The 21823-nt window shown below is 46.2% G+C and overlaps 1 protein-coding gene across 3 annotated transcripts in view; it reads right to left on the bottom strand.

Moving 5' to 3' along the window:
- The window catches only part of LOC144177661 (laminin subunit gamma-1-like), a 251634-nt gene that overhangs the window by 70012 nt on the left and 159799 nt on the right, over nucleotides 1–21823 (bottom strand). For 2 of the 3 annotated variants that reach the window (XM_077705274.1, XM_077705276.1), the window contains 7 exons: nucleotides 14589–14774; nucleotides 13227–13344; nucleotides 11013–11257; nucleotides 9114–9236; nucleotides 6724–7026; nucleotides 3078–3305; nucleotides 1188–1373 (listed from right to left, as the gene is read on the bottom strand). In XM_077705274.1, coding sequence (XP_077561400.1) covers nucleotides 1188–1373; nucleotides 3078–3305; nucleotides 6724–7026; nucleotides 9114–9236; nucleotides 11013–11257; nucleotides 13227–13344; nucleotides 14589–14774 — 1389 coding nt within the window. The remainder of the gene's footprint in view (nucleotides 1–1187; nucleotides 1374–3077; nucleotides 3306–6723; nucleotides 7027–9113; nucleotides 9237–11012; nucleotides 11258–13226; nucleotides 13345–14588; nucleotides 14775–21823) is intronic. The other variant, XM_077705275.1, reaches the window with a different exon arrangement.

Below are 21823 nucleotides of genomic sequence, written 5' to 3' on the forward strand. Positions count from 1 at the left end.
TTTCTGCATCTGCGCAACAGCCTTGACTGATTGGCGCTTGTGTGAACACTCCGGCACAACATAGGCCCTACCTGAAGTACTAAATTTGCAGTTATCGCTAGGCCTACATCACACTGTACGCAAAAACTAATCCAGTATCTGATCAAGTCAGTCTAAATAATCCTTTAAAGCTTGTCTCAAGCCTTTAAAGCGCTTTTTTAACTCTTTTTTTGCCGCCAGAAGACCACAGATGATGCGCAGCAGATGATACTGCGCAGGCGACAATGCATCTTGTTGAACACACAGATGCAATTTTTTACTACTCTTGGTTCAAATGCATATAAAACAAACAGTGGTTGAACACCTCAGGGCTTCTTCAGAACAAAAAATTTAAGCAAGCACCCAAATACCATTTTTCGCCCAGCTCGTCGAGCGGCAAACCACGTTGTATAGTTTATTTTGTCACCAATAGATGGCGCCACTGTAGGGGAAAAATACACAACAGTGGAACAATCATGGGGCCACTTTATGATGCATATGGCCTATGGGAAGTTTTGCAACTGCTATATCAATTGTAAATCTGGTCCTCACGGCTAGTCTTTTTCACACATGTATCAGGCTGGCTCCCGTCTGACATTTGCCAGCTTGAGATTCTTGTGAAGAAGCCTAGCTTGCTTACCATCGATAGGTTGGAATAGAGGGGACCCCTTAGGAATGCGTCAAGTACCAAATAAGCAGGAGGCGCAAACGCTCAGATGATCTTTGGTAATTTATACAATCCTTCCCGCAGACGATAGTTCGCATTTACCACTTTCAATGTTTCTCAGTTAAACCAAGTAAAAACTGTCAGACAAGTGGCCACAACATGCGCCGCTGTCCCTGCAGCCTCAAAACAAAACTTAGAATAATCGGTATAACTTCAGTCGGTATAACTTCAGTCAAGTGAACTTTTACCAAAAGTGTATTTAGTGAAGCTTCAGTAGACTCCTACATAGATCCGTATTACTGGTATAAAATTCGTATACATTGAACAGACATTTGACTGCAGCCTTATCTACTCGAGTGTTGTAAATGCTTGCGCACGCAGAAAAGTCGCCTTGATTTCACCGGTAGCACCGAACAGAGGGTTCTGTGAGAGGAAGGTGCCACTCCACCAAGTGCAGTGAAGGGGGGCAGAGCACGAGGGTGTTATGTGCAGGGCCACCCACCGGAGTATCCCTGCGGGCACTCGAGGCAGACGACGCTCTCGTCGGGCAGGACCGCGCAGGCCCCCTGCTCGGGGCAGGGGCACGGCTGGCAGTCGTCCGGGGTGCCCGCCAGGGCGTTGCCGTAGAAGCGGGGCGCGCAGCGCTCGCAAAACTCCCCCGCCGTGTTATGCTGGCAGATGCAGTGCCCTACGCCCACCGCACAGTGACCCGTGGTAGCAGCAGTTAGGTCTGGCACCCGTCACCACGAGTTAATGGCAAGCATGCACGCGCCCCACCAGGAAAGGAGAGTGAGCCCGCTACAATGACTGGAGATGCTACGAGGTAAGTTGGTGCTTAAGAAGAACTTGTTACAGGGTTACGACATGGTTTTAGTGCTCGAAAAAGGTAAACGCAACAAGCACATGTCCTGTCACCTCCTCGTTTACTTTTTCAGTGATGAAATTGTGTTACAGTGCCAGTTAGTGACTCACTGTTAGTTAAATGCCAGCCCTTAAGTGTGACCATTTCTCAGCCTTACTTGCCATTCAGGAACAAAGTAAAATAAAGTCAAATTAGGAAGAAAATTTGTTGCATACGTTTTGTGAAGATGACGAGCATAACCAATGCAAAACTGAATGCTTTCTTAACTTATTCCCAGACATTATTTGGTTCCTTTCTCATTTTCTTTTGTCATAGCATCTGCTCTTGTAAACACAGGTTGCCATGTCCTTTCCTGGTGTAGCGAGATTAATTATGCCCTTAATTAAGCGTGCCCAATGACCCTTCCCAATCGGCAGCTCTGATCAAAATTTCAACAGCCACACAACTGTCTGGTGCCACCAGAGAACACAGCAGCATACTTCATTTCAGCCTTGCACAAAAGACACCAAATCTTCAAAGTTGACCATTACAAAGCCAAAACTCCAGTGCTACCGAAAGGAAGTGCCGTGGGACTCAGATCATTATAATTCCAATTAGTTCTTAGCAGTGTTCCGCCAAGCCACCAAAGAAACATTAGCACCTTAGCAAAATAGTTCATCAAAACAAAGTTATTGCAGAAACACATCGCTGTCAAGTCTTTGGCTCTACGAGCACCGAGAGAATACTGTAAGACGTAAAGCTGACTTACCTGATTAAGAATTTAAAAAGCAACAAATATAAAGTAACAAGGATGCTCAGCGAATAAATTATTTTTACAATCAATGTCGCATATGTACAGAGTGTTTAAACAATAGATTAGCATTCTTTTGCATTCGCTCACCATTTGCCACTTTCCATATTTTTACGTCATTAAATTAGAAGTTCACTGATAACCATTTTTATTTACTTTCCGTAAGTTCATGTCATCACACGGCACGAATTCAGCAGACTTAACTTGAATCCGCCAAAAGCACATTCAGGCACGTCCCACAACCTTAATTGGGTTACCAAAACGAAACCTGCGCATAAAACAAGGACACAAGAGAAGACGACCAGGTACACAGGGCTCCCTGTGTGTCTAGTTGTCTTCTCTTGTGTCCTCGTTTTATGTGCAGGTTTCGTTTTGGTAATGTTCCAACTAGCCCAAGTTTGCATTCTACTTAATTGGGTTAAACAAAGGCTTTTTTTTCTCAAGGTGAAAAGCTTTCGGTTTTTCATTGGACCACTATATTCTTGCTCATAACAGAGTGAAAGAACTCTGCTCTCATCTTATTTTCCAGTCAATTTTAGACTAATGCACTGCATTTCAGTCTCACCACAAAATACATGCCAAAATCATAGTGTGTTCAGGTTAGACCTATACGTTTGGTTAATACAGAGGGTCTAAATGTTGTGAAGTCTGGCTAAATCTTTCCTTCCACGTGCCTGAGTGCGAACAGACCGGAAAAAAAGTGAGGGGGGGGAAATAGGCGGCAGAAGAGACAGGCTGACCGGTGTCCGGCTCGCAGATGAGCGCATGTCCATTGCAGTTGCAGGGTACGCAGCGCGAGAACTTCCCGCCGCGCGGTGGGTCGTGCCGGAAGCCAGGCGCACACGACTCGCAGAACTGGCCCACGTAACCCTCAGGGCAGGTGCACATTTCGACCCAGGTGGCAGCCTCGGTGCCATACGGAGAACGCTGGGCCGACTGCAGCTGGATGTTGTCGATGAAGCCCGTGCCTGCGGGTGAGGTTCAAGCTCGGAGAACTATGGGCGGCTAGGCGCAAATGCATTGGCTCCCATGCATGCCACCTTTGCGGACAAGCCAACGCACACATTAGAGAGCAACGGGTCGCGTGAAAACCGAAATAGAATGCGGATGCCATCCATCCAGAGCCATTCAGGCAAGAGCTCCGGAGGCGGCATAGAGGCAATATAGTACAGTGCTCGATGTAAGGTTCTTTATGCGGGCACTGAGACATTTTATTCTTTAGCTTTAAGCATTAGGCTAAAATAATGATCCCTCTACAATGCCCAAAAAACATGAAACACAAGTCGTTGACTACACAAGTTACTGACCAAGTAAAAAAAAAAACTTTCACTGACTTGGTCAATGACCTGTGCTTTGTCTCTTGTATTATGCTTCACCAGATCGTATGCTATGCCACCATCGACTTCAGTCACACATATGAGGCCAGAACTGGTGCTAAGACCGTAACAATGTAACCATGCATCGCAGCGTCCTCGCATTAATTTTGCCACCAGTGTAAGCACCAGAGCTGCAGATTGCCACCTACAATGTACACCCTGTTTTATAATATTGAAAGCCAAAATTTCATCTTTTTTTCCCCTGCATGTATGAAACCCTTTACTATTCATTTTCCTAATAAATGATAACCACCGGAAATTAGGTGCTGTCCTCTCACAGGCACAAATACAGCTATTTATACTGTAATAACATGGTCGCCAAAAAATTCCTTATGCTTTAAATGCACCTGCTTTTAAACCCAACCTCTGCAGGTTGCACACAGCTGTGATTAGCTTTGCCCATTTACAGGGGTGAGACAGCTGAACCAGATTTGGGAGCAGCTTTTGGAGCAGCGAAATTTCGACTTTGGAGCAGAAGAACGACATTTATTATGTCACCTTAGGAGCCTAAAAAATCAAATTTTTGGCCACTCGGGGGGGGGGGAGTGCACTTTTTAATCGGTTTTGAACGTACATAACACTGAAACAGCCCTTCAATAAAGTTTTTTCTACCTGAGTATCACAAAAAACGAACTACACTACCTTTTTCAAACCATTTTTACATTCTTGGGCTCTATGCATAGATAACGCGGAGTTCCGTTGAAAATATCGAATTAAAAAACTAAGCAATTTTAAGGAATTTTTATTATCTTGTGAATGCCGAAGTTGTTATTTTTGTAATCCCAGACTCGGCGTTACACACAACTTAGAGCCACGGCAAAAGTTCCGCAAAGCGACGTGACAGTCGTCGCACCCCACCAGCCCTCCCGTTCTAAGCCCCAAGGTGGGCGTTCACTACGATCGTAATTAGAGTATTGGTATGTTTTGGCATTAAATTTCTTTTGGCCATAAATTTCAATTCAGGTAGATGAACCATTATTACTAGGGTGTGATAATAGCCCGTCCCGCTATCGGACACTGCTTGAACATTTGGCGGTGATGAAGCCTGCACCGCCACTTCTGCAGTGTCCATCGTCCCACTCCCGCCGCTCGCAAGCTCACTGTCAATAGCAACAATAACTCGGCGTTTTATAACGCCATAATGAGTCCCAAATTTCACTTCAAGCAGGCACCGCGCCTCACACTCAAGGCCGAAACACGGCGATATTGCGGGTACCCCGTTGTTTTTGATGAACCCCCGTCTTTCGAGTCACGTAACTTCCCGCAATAGGTCAAACGACTACCGTATTTTCCGGTCTATAAGTCGCACCTTTGTATAAGTTGCACCCCCCTCAAAATGACAGTTTTTCCAAAAAAAAACGTATATAAGTCGCCCCGTTGTATAAGATGCACCGGTATATAAGACGCACTTGTTAATTAGGTAAACTCATAGTGAATCAGATCGTTAGAAAGTGCAGCGAAAGTACATGGTTGTGGCGGCCGCCGCCTATTAATGCATCCCCCTGTAAGCAGGGCTAGACACAGGCATATAACATCCAAAGTCTGGACATAACTAACTTCTCAAAAATGGTTTATGGATACACACAGATGGCATGTACTTACGGACGGCGTTTAGGCAAAACCATCGAAGTCTTTTTCCTCAGGCTCGCTAACAAATAATTCAGTATCTTCAGTGGGAGTTCCACCAGTGCATCCCTGTCGCCCTCCGACTCTCTGATGTCTTCTTCGCCAACATCGTTACCACTCGCGGACCGGATTACTCCGGCCTTTATCAACCTGACTACAACTGTTTTTGTAGAAATGGAGTCCCAAGAGTCGGAGACCCATTTGGCCTTCTTGTGTGCTGTCGTAAATCAGCGCAATAAAGGTGTCATGGCGGACGGAAGTGACGCGACGGGAAGCGGCACGAAAATCAAAACTTATGTCCAAGCTGTCATTTTAAAAATTAGCAGCACGTTTACCTCCTTCAGAGTAACTGTCTGAATAATTCATGAGCTGCATTTTGTTTTTGCAACCCAGTTTGATGTTACTTTGAATTTATTCTGAACTGTAGTTACTGCGCATGGCCTAAAGTGGTGCGTGGTTGTCGCAGGCCATTATCATTCTTTTTGACTAGAAAAAGCTGCAAATTCTTTGGTGCAATGTCCCGAAGCGACATATGGGCTATGAGAAATGCCGTACCGGTGGACTTGGGATTGATTTACACCATAGAGCTGTGTCTCAACGTGCGCTGGCCACGCGCGGCCGCCGCAAACCAGATTTATTCCATACATAATTCACACCGGTGGATAAGACGCACCAACGAAAATTTCAGAAAAATACCGCGACTTATACACCGGAAAATACGGTAAATGTAAACCCGGCCACCCGCATAACCAAAACAGCGGTAGAAATCGACGAAGAGCACTCTGCCTGAACCACGAGAAACTGCTTCACCCAGCGGCCATGTTTTCCTATCTTCACCGCACCAAGATGCCGGCGCCCAGTAATGTCGTTCTGGAGATGCGGCGCTCCCAAAATTGCTGTTTTAAAATCAACTTGCACAAGTAGTTTGTGAAAACTTTATATGGGAAAACTTTAAAAATTCGCACAATATAACATGTGCAACCCGACATTGTGACTTTCGAAAAAACTATCCCGTGGGCAATTTTATGCGGGTCTTTTATTGAATGATCAATCAATTAAACCTTTACAAACAGCATCACCTTCAAAATGCTGGAAAATTATGCCGTCAGTAAGCATTTTCCCCCAGTGAAATTGACGGGAGCGTTAAAATCTTTGGCTCTCATACTCTTTCGGAGCAGTTTGGCGCAATTTTTGCAATTTTCAAGCTTTTGGAGCAGCCTGGCGCAGGAAAACGAATTTGTATCAAAACTGCACAATATGCGCAGCTGTCTCACCCCTGCATTTATGACTTCCCCTCACGCATGCAGAGAAAGATGCCCTTGCGAATAAAGTGCTGTTTGTACGTTTGATGGCAGTAGCATCGAGTTACTATTGCCTAGGTTACCTCGTGGCACGTAGGTGGCCCTGATGCGGATGGCGGTCAGGTTGGAGAGGATGCTGATGAACTCTCGCGAGCTGAGCGTCGGGTTCCAGCCGTAGCGGGGGTCCTCGTGCAGGCGGAAGCGGTACTCCTGGTTGCGGATCGAGGGCAGCCCGTTGCCCTGGCCAAAGATGTGCTGCGACACACTGCCATGCGCCCCTTCGAGCACGATGTCTTCCACAGATGACTGCGGGCCGTCCTCACCAATGCGCAGTGTGAACGTCAGGTTCTGGTTGTACGAGGCACGCTGGTCTCCCAGGTAGCGGTCTGCGTCATTGGTACAGGACTGTTAGAGCCCGCCAAGGTACAGTCAAACGTTGGTGCTGGGGAAGCCACATGCCATCTGCGTGGGTTGAACCTTTGGCGCCCAATGATGCTCAGGAGCAACAACTCAAACAACATTTTTTTTCTCTCGCACTTTGTTGTTGTTTTTTTGTTTTTGTTTTCCACATATAACACCACTGGTGACAGAAAGGTTCCTGTACCTTCGAAAATTAAAAAAGAGAGGGCAGCACGTACTTCTGTGTGCTAAAAAAAAAAAGTCTTGTTTATGCATGTCAACTCGCATCAAGCCCAAGGGCTCAATGGGCTACAGACACGTAAGCGAAATTACGCAACTTCATTGTTAATACAAATGATAGCAATACAAACTTTACGCTGTTGTCTTCACTTCGACCATAAATCAGGGTGATCAACGTAGCTTTCTTTTTCAACTGATATATGGGCAGCCAGTGCCCAGTGTTTTCCAGTGCCCTGTGTGTCCTAGTGTCCGTCCTAATGAACGAAATTTCTTTCTGACTTCATATTTGTGATGTGGGAAGTCCTTTTAGATGATAAAAATGTTTAAACATAATAAGCAAAAAATTAAAGTTTTCGGCATCAAAGGGTTAAGCTGTCGGAACATCCACCACCCCCCCCCCCCCCCACCCACCATTTTTCTATTTTGCACGTGTCGACCTTGATGAATCTCTGCCCCGGGACACAACGTCATCTGAACGTTTCTTAGCAGCTTGTTCTTCTCCGTGCTTCATCGCAATGCACATTGCCCGCCCTTGTAAGCTCAATTCATGCAAAATGCCCACTAAGATGCAACTTTTTGGTCATTCAGTTGCCTACAGGAATGCATCACTCTGCACCCATGGACACTTGTCCACCACAGTGAAGGCCAGTTTTACATAACGCAGGACCTTAGAGTAAAATGAATGGACAATGCCATGGTTTAAAATGAGGCACAAATTTCATTAAAACAAATTTTCTTGCTTCGGGTGTTCACTTTATTTGCCACACTGACTCACGCGTAAGTAGTCGCACGGCAACTCTCTTATTCTTGCACACACCCGAACTCAACATGCAACCCTCCATGCTTTTCTAGGTCTGAATGCCTCTCTGCATGCCTCCCTGAACCTCTCAAGTTCAGCGAAGCCTAGTTAACATTCTAGTCTTCTCGCTGAGTGAGGGTAATCTTACCAAGCTTCATTTTAGAGTAGTTCCCTACCACAGCAGCAACAAACTACAGTGCTGTGAGCGAAAGTTTAAGAGAACGTGTGAAGTTGGGTGAGAGCCCTGTGGTCCATCACGCTGTAGTACTGTACTCTGTAACACACACCGACTGAAGAGCCTGGCGTCCACAACAAACGTTTTCTGTCGCATAAAACAACAACCAAAAAAATTATCTTTCAAGTATTAGCGAGAGCACAGGGCCCCTTCCGCCTGATACCGGTATGGGGCCAAGGGTGGCAGCATGGTCTCCCATGCATAGTGCTGGCCCTGGCCACAGTGACAGATGACTGTCATTGTTTGCACCACTCTCTTCTGAACAAGCATTAGCGAGCTTGTAATTTTATTTCAATGGGCAAAGGTTTGCTTTCGTTGCTGCATTTGGGTTGAACAAAAATGTCGACGGTCGTATGCCATTGTAATCACCTTTAATGTGTTCCACCACCATTAAAGAGTACACAAAAATGCCGGTGAGTCTGGACGCAACTGTAATGAGTTAGACACATCTTGCTCCCTGAAGGTGTCAAAACAGTTCTTTTGTTTTCCTAAGCCTTCGACAATTTAAAGATACCTAACAGCTAAAGTGGACACCAACAATTAAAATTTAGTACAACAAAGACGTTTTGACTCTCGTATCTGTTCCTGACCCCGGGTTGGCTTCCAACTATTGAATTAAGAAAACTAACCTCAGGTTGGAGTTTTCTCCATATGCTGCGCTGAGCTCATCCCCTCTAATTTCTCCATCATGTGTGTCACGCGTGCAGCTCGCGCATGACAATTCTTATGCCCTTTCTCTGTTTATGTGCCAATAAGCGGGTGCCTCCATTTAAACTCTCCCTTGAAGAGGCCGAGCTTACCGGGTGCGAGGAAGTAGACGGGCTCCTTAGCGGGCGCCACCACGGCCAGGTGGTGAGCGGCGTACTCGTGGCGGGTGTTCACATTGCGTCCCTGCTGGTCAGCCGCCTTCCAGTGCTCCTTGTCTGCACATGAACAGTTCTTTCAACACCCACGATATCCACAAAACACGTGCACACTCATGTGCCTGTGTTACAAGGTTCACAAACAGGGTATTCTTTTTGCTTTGCATTTTTTTTTTTCTTTTTTGCCGCAAGCAAAAAAAAAAAATTTGCTTGCAGCCCGCTCATTACCCAAGCTCTTGTAATCGAGTGCTGAATGCGTGTGCAGTATTTTGTGCCTCGACACAACACTGTCAATGCAAATATTCATCGCAAATTTGGCCATTTCAAGCACACGGTTACACACTTGTCCATCCAGTACTGCGACATTCGTCGAAAGGGCAGACTGTCAGAAACCACACAGGTTTTATGCCAGATATGCACCTCACTCTCTCACATATCTTTGTAGGTATGGTTCACCTCAACTCACCCGATGGCGGAGCAAGCAAGTACAAGTACTAATGAATGACAAGGCTCCGCAAATAGGACATGGGAGGGGTAATTTGCATTTTGCAGCACTTATGAAAATCAAGAAGTTTGAGCCAAACCTTCATGCCCAGCCCTGTCATTGGAAGGCTGCTTTGTTCATCACACAGACTAGCCATTTGTGAGCATGATAATGAAACATGCAGCTTTGAGTGTAAGCAGTTTATATAAGTCAACAACCTTGACAAGGAGCCAAGGTTGTACATAGTATTATCTGTCTTCTCGCAGCCAATTTGCTCTGAGCCGTATCGATTTCTCTGCAATTGTAATCTCAACTATGCCCTTGCAACAACCACACTGAGGCTCAGTGAACCACTAAATTCTGGCTACAAAATGGTGCCACAAAAGCAGGGCGAAATTACTGGGATGTAATTTATCGGTGCAATGCTTTACCATGTCATATCTTGATTGGTTACAACTTTTTGAAAATCATGATGCACCACTCATATTTTGAAAGAGAAGCACAATTTTTTTGTTTGCTGGTGCCACCTGCTAAATGTATATTGAAGTATCCCCCTGCTCCCTCACAAACCTGCAAGCCAACCTGTCACACACGACAACACACACAGAACACAAAGGGCCAAGACTGGTATTTCTCCTTTGCCACCAGTGCTGCCAGGACAGTTTGCCCCCACAAGCTACACCACCGCGGAAGAAAGGAAAGCTTAGGAAAGAAAGGCACGTAGCTATTCTCAAACAGTGCAAAAGCGTTGTAGAAGTGAAGCGATTTTTTTTATGGCCAGCAGAGGGAGCACAGCAACATCCTCCTAGCAATAGTGCCAAAGGGCTGGCTTTTGGTGCCCTAGCACGCTGCACACTGGTGGTCAGTACCTAATGACAGGAGCAGAGGATACAAGGAATCCGTAAACACACAGGGGCATTGAGAGCAGGCAAAATAGAACAGAAAGGGGGCCCTCTTAAGATGGCACTTCCGGCACCACATATCGGGTTGTCCAGGTCTCTCCTAAGCTTTTTCTTTCCTCCATGACCACCGTTGCTGTCACTTGTCCGACATGTATGCACTGCGGCTCATGGGTGCCATCTAGGTAAAGAACTATGCACTGCCCTGGCTAACTTGTCATACTGGACATACACAGTCAAAAACTGGAGAAGTAATCACAGAAAAGCTAAAGTTGTATGGACACTACTTGCAGCGTTTCTCACAGACACTCGGCGAGTCGTACTATATCCCAGCCAGAAAAAAACCACTGGAAGTGAAGAATTGAACCTGTCCAAAACACAACTGAACCCATTGGAACCAGTTGCACTTCCAATTGGCTCCACGGTGTTTTCGAACTTGAGGAGGGGGCCCACCTCGGGTGAAGGTGCTGAGCAGGCTGTACCGGGAGTAACCGGGCGCACTTTGGCACAGGGCCGAGTGTCCGAAGCAGAAGCAGGGCGTGCAGCCAAACTCGTTGTCGCGCTGCAGGTTGAAGAAGCCGGGCTTGCAGCGGTCGCACTGGCGGCCCTCCACGTTGGCCTTGCAGCGGCACACGCCCGTTTCGGGGTTGCATGACGGGGGGCTGTCCACACTGCCCGCCTGGCTGCAGCCGCACAGCCTGCGAGGGTACACGGGGGATCAGAAACAGTCATGGCAGCCTTACCAGCCTTTCTGCCAAGCAGAAGGGGGCTGGATGCCCTCAAGCGTTTCCAGCAGGTGAACGCAGCCAAGCTTGCATCTTCGCACGGGGGATCAGCATTCAGCAAACAGGGAGCCTTGATGATTACTGAAAGGGATTTTCTTTTTAATAATTTTGAGGCCACTTTTTTTTTTTTTTACCTTTGCATCTCTTTAGGGACTCCTATGCAATGCACTTGTAACAGAAGCAGTAACGAAGTGTGGTACAGCTGAAATTCCCAAAAACAGTCAATCGCTGCTTCGTGATAATGATTTAGGGTTATTATCAGAAAAAAGCTATTCATGGCCATTTCCTGCGAATACTATTGCCACGTACGAACGCACCGTTTCCGTGCAACGCTTTCACTTGTTTTTACGCCTTAAGGAAACATGAATTGAAATAAGAATCCCGCCTGGAATGACCTCTTAGCGACTGCATTCTCCAGTACTCATGAACAGTTAGCTAAGCATCACCAAGGGTGGAAAAACAGAGTGTCGCTTCAGCAATGCTTCCTTTGCTCCCTATGATACCAAGTGGCGTCAGGTGCCCCCCCCCTTCACACTCCTCAAGATAGATAAAAAAAAGAGAGGTAGTACAGCTGCATATGCACTTGACAAGTCACAACATCATCGCTACCCTGGCTGGCACTTTTTAGATTGCGCATTCAAACTGTAAGTGATATGTATAGTGTCAGTGACCTGACTTCTTGAAGCGGCTTCTTCCACGTTTCACTAAATGATCTCATAAAAAAAGTCACAGGACATCTCACAGGTGAAACCAAACTCGCCCTATGAAATACAGGACTCAAACATGCAGGCACTGCTGCATGGTGCCGGTATACCTTGAGCTCATTACTGAGAGAGCAACATTAGACGAGAAAAGTTGTCTGCTCAGTTGTACGTTGCATCAGGATGGCTGCATAGCCAGTGTAGTGTGCTTGTATGTCAATCAGCCTTCTAGTTGGTGGATCAAATCTCTTGCAGTACATATTTTTTTTATCGTTTTTCTTTCCTTCACACTTTTACACATAGAGTGTGCTAATATACTGTTTTTATATAAGCAAGCTGACTATACGATTAAAAGCAGGCACACAATGTGGTGGACAAATTATATTCCATCACAAATGGCACTTTGACAGGGGAAGGGGGGGGGTGAGGGGGGGGGGGGGGGGGGGGTTATGCACCTTGATTTAAGTAGAGTAAAGAAATTCCAAAGGATGGCATTTCTTCATTCGAGAAAAGCCCCGTATTATGAGGAAATCAGTTACTCCCACAAAAAAAAAAATTCCATCCAGTTTTGTCAATATCATGAGTGTAAAACAGTTTCTCAATGCTTGCGTGTCAAATGTAAGCGGTACGAATGAGGAGGGAAATAAACCCTATGTACTGTGGGCCGTTTTCATCAACATAACATTATTTAAAAGTGATTAATGTCAATTGGACTCTATAAATCATTCCAAGTGCATATAAAAAATATCCCTGTGTACTTGATTTCTTATTTTTTACTCTCTGGTAGCCAAAGGTGTACAAAAAGAAATCATGCACCCCTCCGCCTAAGGACGACGATGTTGAACGCGAAGCTTTCTTGCGATGGATTCTTTGGTTCTGCCTTTGGACTGAGTTTTGACGGATAGATGCCGGCTTCATAACGCGGGGGACCCAGCATTGATTCCGGCCACTGAAGTGTTTTTTTCTTTCACTTCACTCACGATAATTCATCATCGTTGTCAGAGGAAGTTGGCTTTCCTGCAGGGCATTTTCGCGTTACAGACGCCATCAGTGAGAACATTAAAGGTTCGCTTTAAAAGAACAAAGGAACAGGTGTTAATTTCTTCTGAAATATGCGAGAACAGGACGAAAAAAAATTCTTCTTTCAACATTTTTCCATTGTCCCTCGAGGATCTGCGTACCTGCATCCCTGTTCCGAGAAATCGTAGAAGTTTGCTGAGCAGCGGTCGCATCGTTGCCCCTCCACACCTGGCTTGCAGGGACACTGGCCTTTGCTGTTGCACTGCAGCATCCTGGAACCTGTTTGGAAGAGAGCAACCGTGCAAGTGTCAGGTGGGAAGTGACAAAGAGGCTGCACTTTTACACAGAAAGTAGTTAAAAAAGGACAGCCCTGTCGCCCTTACGGTTGTGGAGGGGCCCGGGTGGCAGAATTTTAACGTAGTGGAGGAACTGCTGCCCCTCTGGTCTGTAGAAAAGATGGTGGTATGCTTTTTGAGGGTTACCGGGTTGACTCGTGCAGATTGAGGACTGATGAGCTAAATAAATCTAATTTTGAAGAGTGCTTTTGGGGGGCTGAAAATTCCCTTCAAGCTTCTCAAGCGACTTCTGCCAAGTAGGGGTAAACACTATCCAAATCAATAACCTAATGTGGTCAGCCTTCGTTAAAATGATGCTGTGTGGGCTGAAGCAATTTTGTTATAAGTGGCATTTTGAAAGAATCAGAGGGTGTACACAGAGGTAGCAAGGACGAAAAATGTGCTGTTGCCTGGGCCACTGCTGAATGATTATATTATAAATATGACTTATTCAGGTAACAAAGCAGCCTAGTAGCATCATCACGTTTACAGAATCCTGGACCAGGATGAATTTTTCTTCAACTGCAGAGCTTCTGAGGAGCTGTTCAGCTTTCCTTTCTAGCCGTGCAGCTGCTTTGAGGTGGATGTCAAATTTTCCTCGCAGAAACTTACTCCACCTTGGGGATTTCTCCTAAATCTGGTCGATTAACACGTTTGCAGAAGTGCAAAAAAAAAGTGTGAGCAGTTTTTGGCGATCTCAAAAGCCCAGTTCACTCATAGAAACTAGTGGAGGCTGCGCCAAAATTGGTTCATCAAATGGAAAGAAAAAGAAGCATCAGCTGCAGGCTGCTTTTAGCCATGAAACTGCATTGCCACTTATTCGTGCATGTTATTTAGAGTTTTTTTTTTCTTCAATTATACTTTAGATAAGTTTTTTTGTTATTTTTTCTGACTTGCCATGAGATATTTTACAATTTGGATGTAAATGAAAGTGTGTCAGCCTTCAAGATAGCAGTGAGAATGTGAAGGGAGCAAATCTTCCTGCTATCTTGTCAGGGCTTTGATATTGTTTTAGAAGTTAATTATTTTGCAATGTATATATTAGGCTGCCATAGAGCCATTTCATGAGCATATGGGCAAGAAAAAAACTAAGTTTCAGTTCTAGTGCAATTAACCTGTCACAAAGATCACGTACAATGCAACTATGTGCAAGTAAAACAAAAACCCGAGGCCACAAGCATCACTCACCAACAGGGTCGCAGCCACAGGGAATACAGCGTCCGTCGCTTCGCTGGTAGTAATTTTCCCGGCATCGCTCGCAGTTCGGTCCATCCGTGTTGTCACTGCAGTTAACGCAGTGGCCCCCATGGCCTGTTCGCTCGAACAGATCCTGGTCGAAGTAGCACTTGCGTGAGCGGCCGTTGCAGTTGCACGCTGCGTAATCGGCCACCACACCCCGGAACCAGGGAGGGAATGCTCGTCAGACATTGGGTGAAATAGTACATCGCAACACAGACAGCCTGAGACACTGGAAAGGGCAATATAGGAAAGGGCAAAATACCTCCAAACTTGCTCTAAGGTTAAAACAATGAAACCAAAATCAGTAATAAGGGTTTAAAGGAGTGTTAGAATAGCCAGTTTTGCAAAACTAACAAGTAAAGAAGCAAGCACTGGTCCAAGGAACACGCTAAACAGACGCTTGAATGGGTGCTTGTAAGCCCTTGAAAAAGTTCTGGAATTGAACGTTCAACTCCCATTGGCAGGCAGGACACATGGCGTTCCTGCCTGCCAATCTTGCCTGCCTTCCATGGGACGCCTGCCAAGCAGGCGTCCCATGGAAGGACGCCAAAATTGCCCTCATCCCCAAACCTAACAAACCGCTCACTACAAAAAATCTCCACTCCATCTCTCTCACTTCCCGTGTTGGCAAACTGTTTTAGTGCATGGTGCTCAACAGACTATCTATCACCCCGCATCGAAGAGAACGGGTACTTCCCACATACCATGTACGGCTTTCGTGCCCAGTTATCGGCGTAGGACATCCTACGTCAGATCAAAGACGTTATACTGTGAATAACCAGAGCAAAAAATCAATACTAGCCCTAGGCATCAAAGGGGCATTTAAAGTAACACACCACGCTATCTTTCAAGGTCTTGCCTCGACAAACTGCGGCGAACGTACATACTCCTACATCGCCTTCTTTCTGATCAACCACACGGCAACGATAGGCATTGGGTAGCTCTGGTCCAACCCATTCCCAATGGTGCCAAAGGGAACCCCCCAAGGATCCGTCGCTTCACCATTATTATTCAACATAACTGTGAAAGAACTGCCCCCGCTCCTCACAGCCGTCCCCAATTCACGCCATGCAGTTTACACTGATGACCTCACCTTGTAGGTCCCCACTTGCTGCACTGGCGCCCAACAAGATATTGCACTTCAAGAAGCCATACACGTCATCCAAGCATACCTCCAAGCTCATGGAATAGGACGCACCCTCAAAAAATCCGTCCTCGTCACGCTCCGTGCCCGCACTTACTAAAACCGAACAGGCCGTATCCCCAATCCAGAGTTAACAATGAACAACCAAGCAGTACTCACAGTCTCCCACCTCGGCATACTCTGTCTCAGCACCCCAAAAATGGAAGCAACTCTCAAACCTTACCTGCATTACAACGCACCCTCACACAACTCACGCACCTCGTGCGACACATTGCCCACCGCTGCTATTGCCTTCAGGAGAAGGACACTCTTAGAATGACGCAAGAAATACTGATCAGTCCTCTCTAAACTACGGCACACCTTACCTGGCTCTTAAATCTGCCAAGCCTACAAACCCGCCCTTCGCTTACCCCCCTCAACATTCACGCGCAAGTTGCTCCAACTAGGAGTGCACAATACTTTGGAAAAATTGCACGAACTCCGTCGCTACTCCCAAACCACCCGCCTCAAGCACACACCTACCGGACGAGACACCCTTACACGCCTCGGATATCCAGTACTGCCCAAAGAAGACCAGCCACAACGTGTCCCCCTCCACAACCGCAACACATCCGTGTCGCTCCAGCAATGTGGAATATGCACCCCCATTACAACAAATCATGCCACAAAGCAGGGGTCCATGTAGTTACTAAGAAGCACACAGGGAACCATACAATGCGCTACAAGGACGCCGCACGCTACACCCGAAAACCCGGCACGCAGTCACGGTGATAAACCACCAGGGAACCGAACTCACAGCCGCCACCATATGCACCACCTCTACAAATGCCGCTGAGGAAATTGCCATCGCCAGCTAGAAACCTCAACCAACAGTGAATACATCACAGTCATCACAGACTCGCAAGTAGTATGCCACAACAACCAGCTCAGCCGCATATCAGCCTTTGCCCTCAAGATGTTTAAGACCATCCCGCAGCTTCTTTACACCTATATTGTTTGGACTCCTGGACACCAGTCCCTCAACGGAAATGAGGCGGCACACACCAGTGGCGCCACTGCCCGAGTACACACCCTCCGGGCCATTTCTGAAGACAGCCAAGACACGGAGAAGACCCCCCACACACTCAATGGCTACACGGACATCCTCTCGCACTTTAGACACGAGCATGAAGGGTTCCCTCCACCCCATTCCCACCTTTTCCGAGCCAAAGTGACCACACTCTGCCGGCTCCAGACCGACTCCTACCCCCATTCCACCCTCCTCCACCATATCTACAACTTTTGCCCCCAGCCAGGCACCCTGTACCATCTTGTCTGGGAATGGCAACAATTCCCATCCCTCACACCCAATCCCCGTCACACGTGCGAGCAGTGGGTGGACCGGCTGTCCAGCTCAGACCTCTCGACCCAGCACATGCTGGTAGAGAGGGCACGAGAAGCCAGCAAGGACCAGGGCATCCTGGACTAGCGGAAGCCCCCCACAAAGCCAGTGCTCTCACCATCCTCCACAATTGAGCTCGAAATTAAAGATGTTTATTCTCTCTCTCATCCCTTACTTTGGCCCCTCATCAGCAATGCCCAACATGAAGCGTAACACACTGCATTAGGCTAGATTTGCTACTTGATTCAAACACACATTATCGCACATGCACATTGATGCATATTGCCGCGAACCATGCCTTGGGTTTGTTGGTTTGTTTATGTTTTGTTTTTACTGCCTGGTGGCGCCCCGGTGTGCCCCAAGCAGAGCACGTGTTCCATTCTTTATTTTTATGCCACACGGGTTATCTCATTCTGATAAGGAGAGCGTTTCATCCTAACATCACTTTCCTAGAATAATCTTCTTTGATCTACAATGTTCTGGATGTAAATCGAGGGTTTGAGAAACACTCGTGCTGAAAGATACAAGCCTGCAGAGCAGACGCAGTGGTATTCGACTCACTGACGCTTGCCTGCGCAAGTCACTTTGTTGACTGCTGCTTCGCCGCCTGTGTATTCTTTGAGTTAGGGGAGCACAAGTTCAGTACAATAAACTTGTTTCCCTTTAGGACAACTGCGTCGTCTTTGGCTGCGTGACAATATTGCCTCCTACTTTTCCGTCTCAATCAATGCATAGACGAAGCAAGAGGGGGAATACGAAGGTGTGGGGTTGTGGAGCAGAAAGATGGGTGGGGTGTGTTGGCCCATGCACGATATGCTGGGTTCGGTCATTTCTTCATAGCTGAGATGAAATGGTTTTTGTGCTTCTCCGCTTCAAGGGGGCTTCGAATTGGCAGCCCGTTGTCCACACGGGCCGTCGCCCTAGATTTCCAGGGGTGAGACAGCTGAATCAGATTTGGGAGCAGTTTTTGGAGCAGCGAAATCTCGATTTTGGAGCAGAAGAACTACATTTATTATGTCACCTTAGGAGCCTAAAAAATCAATTTTTGGCAACTAACGGGATAAAAGTGCACTTTTTAATCGGTTTTGAATGTACAAAACACTGAAACAGCCTGTCAATAAAGTTTTTTTCTACCAGAGTAAGGCATTTTTATTATAATGTGAAAGCTGAAATTGTTATTAAGTGCAGAGCACTTTAGGCGTTCGCCTTGTCATCCTAGCTCGCTCGCTCGACCCAAGTACTGCTGTTGTTCGCGGCGTTGCAATGGTTTTGCAATGGTTTTCGATGGGAAAACTGTAAAAACGCACAGAATATAACATATAACCTGACATTGTGACTTTCGAAAAAACTATCTCGAGGACAATTTTATGCAGCTTTTTTATTGAATGATTAATCAATTGAACCTTTACAAACAGCATTGCCTTGGGCTTGGGGGTGCTGAAATATAATGCCGTCAGTAAGCATTCTTCCCCACTGAAATTGACGGGAGCGTTAAAATCTCTTGCTCTCAGACTGTTTTGGAGCAGTTTGGGGCAATTTTTGCAATTTTAAAGCTTTTGGAGCAGCGTAGTGCAGGAAAACAAATTTGTATCAAATCTGCACAATATGCGCAGCTGTCTCACCCCTGGATTTGGATATATTCCGGCTTTCTCTCTGGTGGTGTAGGCCATAGAGTGCAAGCTCCCGCTCCTCAGTACCAGTCTGTCGGCCACAGTTTGGTCTAGCAAACTCCAAAGTGGTTGGAAATGCCGCAGAGTTGCTCCACATCACAGCAAGCTCACTTCTATGCTCATTTCCGTCAAGGCTCCTCATCTCCCGGATGCAGCATGTTGGCAGCCGGCAGCGTTTGATGTGCATTGTGTGCGACAGGATCGACCACAGTGGAAACACTCTCCTCTACTCTTTCCTTGACTTTCTATAATCTTTACTTTTTTCTGCCCTATCCTACTTCCCCCACCCCCCCTGTATTTCCACCCTCGGACTGCCTTACATAATGGTGAACTCCCAGATAAGCTAAAGGTATCCCCCTTCCTTTAAAGAACAATACGATACTGCACAATGTGCTGTTATAATCGCATGTGCAGTACTCGTACTTGGCACGCCCCCGACTTGCAGCTCTCGCTCAGCTTAAAGGCCCCCTCAATCAGTGCACACCTCCACTCCTTTGCCAAGTAGCACCACTCTTTAAGGTGCCACTTCGCCCTGTGGTTTGTTGCCTGCACCATTTTCACGTCCCAGTATTTCCTCCTCTGCAATTTCCAGTTTCGGGATTCTAGGCTGCATTAACCAGTTCCCAAGTGTGGGCAAGGAGTGCCATTCATGTGTCCCTACTCCGGCTTTCTCTATCCTTTTTGTTTCTCATTTACAGCTTTGATCATTTTTCTTACTGCGCACTGCAGCGTGCATCTGCACGCTACAGCTGTCGCGGCCCATGAATATGATCAAAGTTATAGGGGTCATTGCATGCCAAACGTCCCAGCCGTAAAATCGACCATCACGGATTTGCTCAGTAAAAATTGTGGGTCATCCTCCATTGGCCCACAATGCTCCCTGAAAGTGTTATTGTCCAAAAAAATTTTGTTCTGTTTCTGGCGGCCCTTTTATCTCCAGGGTTTCAAGCAAACGTACGTCTGTGAAAAAATTAATGAAAAAGTAAATTCTCTTACAATGGCCACCATTTTTTGTGAACATCATGTCGAGGCCCTGGGCTGCTGTATGCCGAATTTGTAAAATATTTTTCCTTTTCTTTGCTGTGATTACGCCATTCAGAAAATACACGATGTCGAGCATTTTCAAACATTTTTAGCAAACACAAGCACATTCTCTCAGCCAATGAAGCATTTGTACCTGTATCTCAGCATTGTGGAAAATTGATAAAAACTATATTTACACTGAAAAAAGAATAAATGTGCGAGAAAACGTTTGTCAAACTTAGGAAAATCTCCCTTATGGCCCATATTCACCTTGAAATTGCGCATTGTTGTGCTCCTAGTAAAAATATCAAATACAAGCCATTCACTAGTACAAATTATCACAGTTTATTTCGGAGAGTTTAATCAGAACAGTTTTTGTTTTAGAAGAGAAAAAAAAATTTCAATTTGTTCAGCGACACTACCTCACCCCGTTGTTCTACAGAGCGTCTTCTCTGCACGGCATGCACCTGCCTGCATGAAAGATCCGCGAGCCAGCGGGTTTGCGCTACAAGAATACCTTTCGCCGCAATGGTAGTTCGTAGTGTCAGTACAGGAAAAAGGAATATTTCGCGTGTTAGTGGGAAGAGTACAACGTGGAGCTAGCGGTGGTGCGCCCATTCCATTAGTACGGGTAACTCGGCGAGAAAAAAAAGCGGAGGTCGTGGGTTTGGATCCCACCTGGCGGGCATTTTTTCTCCGCTTTCTTTCTTTCTTTCCAAATTCTTTATCTGTTTCAATGACCTACCACAACCTCCCCTTTGCTTTCCGGGGTTTACTTGGCTGCCAACCCTTATTTCTGTGTTATTTCTACGAGCCCCTCATTTCCTATTCTAATTCGCTACATGCATAGCGAGGGCCTCTGTTCTGGCAGTCTTGGTGCCATAGGGAGCTTAAGAGGGTTTAACGCTGGTTGAACACTCTCGACATGTCGTAGACACTCGAGTCACGGCGCGGGGATTAAAAAGAAGGTCCCCTTGCCTTCACCACGAGAAGTCAGAGTGGCGCTGGCTACCACCCCCAAGCACAGGAAAAAATTATTGACATAAATACCCCAGAAAGCGGGGGGGAAAATAGCCCCGCCGGTAGCGTAGTAGTTATCGCACCAGACCGGTATTCTGGAGGTCGTGGGTTTGCATCCCACCTGGCGGGCATTCTTTCTCCGCTTTCTTTCTTTCTTTCCAAATTCTTTATCTGTTTCAATGACCTACCACAACCTCCCCTTTGCTTTCCGAGGTTTTCTTGGCTGCCAACCCTTATTTCTGTGTTATTTCTCCTACGAGCCCCTCATTTCCTATTCTAATTCGCTATATATATATATATATATATATATATATATATATATATATATAATATATATATATATATATATATATATATATATATATATATATATATATATATACACATGTATATATGTGTATAAAAAAGAGAAAATATTGTGTTGGTTTCTGCTGGTCCCAGTTGAGCTGGGTTATGGCCAAATTCCCAGTTGGGACCAGCAAGCAGCTGGGACCAGCAGGCTGTTCATCCCCGTTGGGATCCTTGCTGTTCCCAGCTGGAATTATTCACTTGGTGGGTAAGATACATATCGCCAGTGGCATGTGCCTCCAGCTAGAACAGCATGACGTACATATTACACACGATGCACTCAGATGCATTTTATTTACCAGCAAACACAACTGCCATGCACGCTTCACTTATCGTTCTTACAGCGACTTAATTTCCTGGCGTCTAGAACTCCTCTGGACAACTTCTTATACAATGGCCATTGAATAGTATTCTCATTATGAATTTATATCAGAACGGCATTCACCTTTGCACAGCAAGCGATGCAGGTCGCGTCTTTTCGTCGTCATCAGGCATTAAGACTAACGAAGCGGCGAGTCCTACGTACCACACCATGACGCCGCGAAATGCGGCCGTGTTCCCGTTCACAACAGTTCGGCGGGCAAAAAAAACGCTTTCG

Source organism: Haemaphysalis longicornis, unplaced genomic scaffold (genome assembly GCF_048455015.1).
Source record: "Haemaphysalis longicornis isolate Haplotype H1 unplaced genomic scaffold, Haemaphysalis longicornis Haplotype H1 scaffold_1, whole genome shotgun sequence".
NCBI classification, from domain to species: domain Eukaryota; kingdom Metazoa; phylum Arthropoda; class Arachnida; order Ixodida; family Ixodidae; genus Haemaphysalis; species Haemaphysalis longicornis.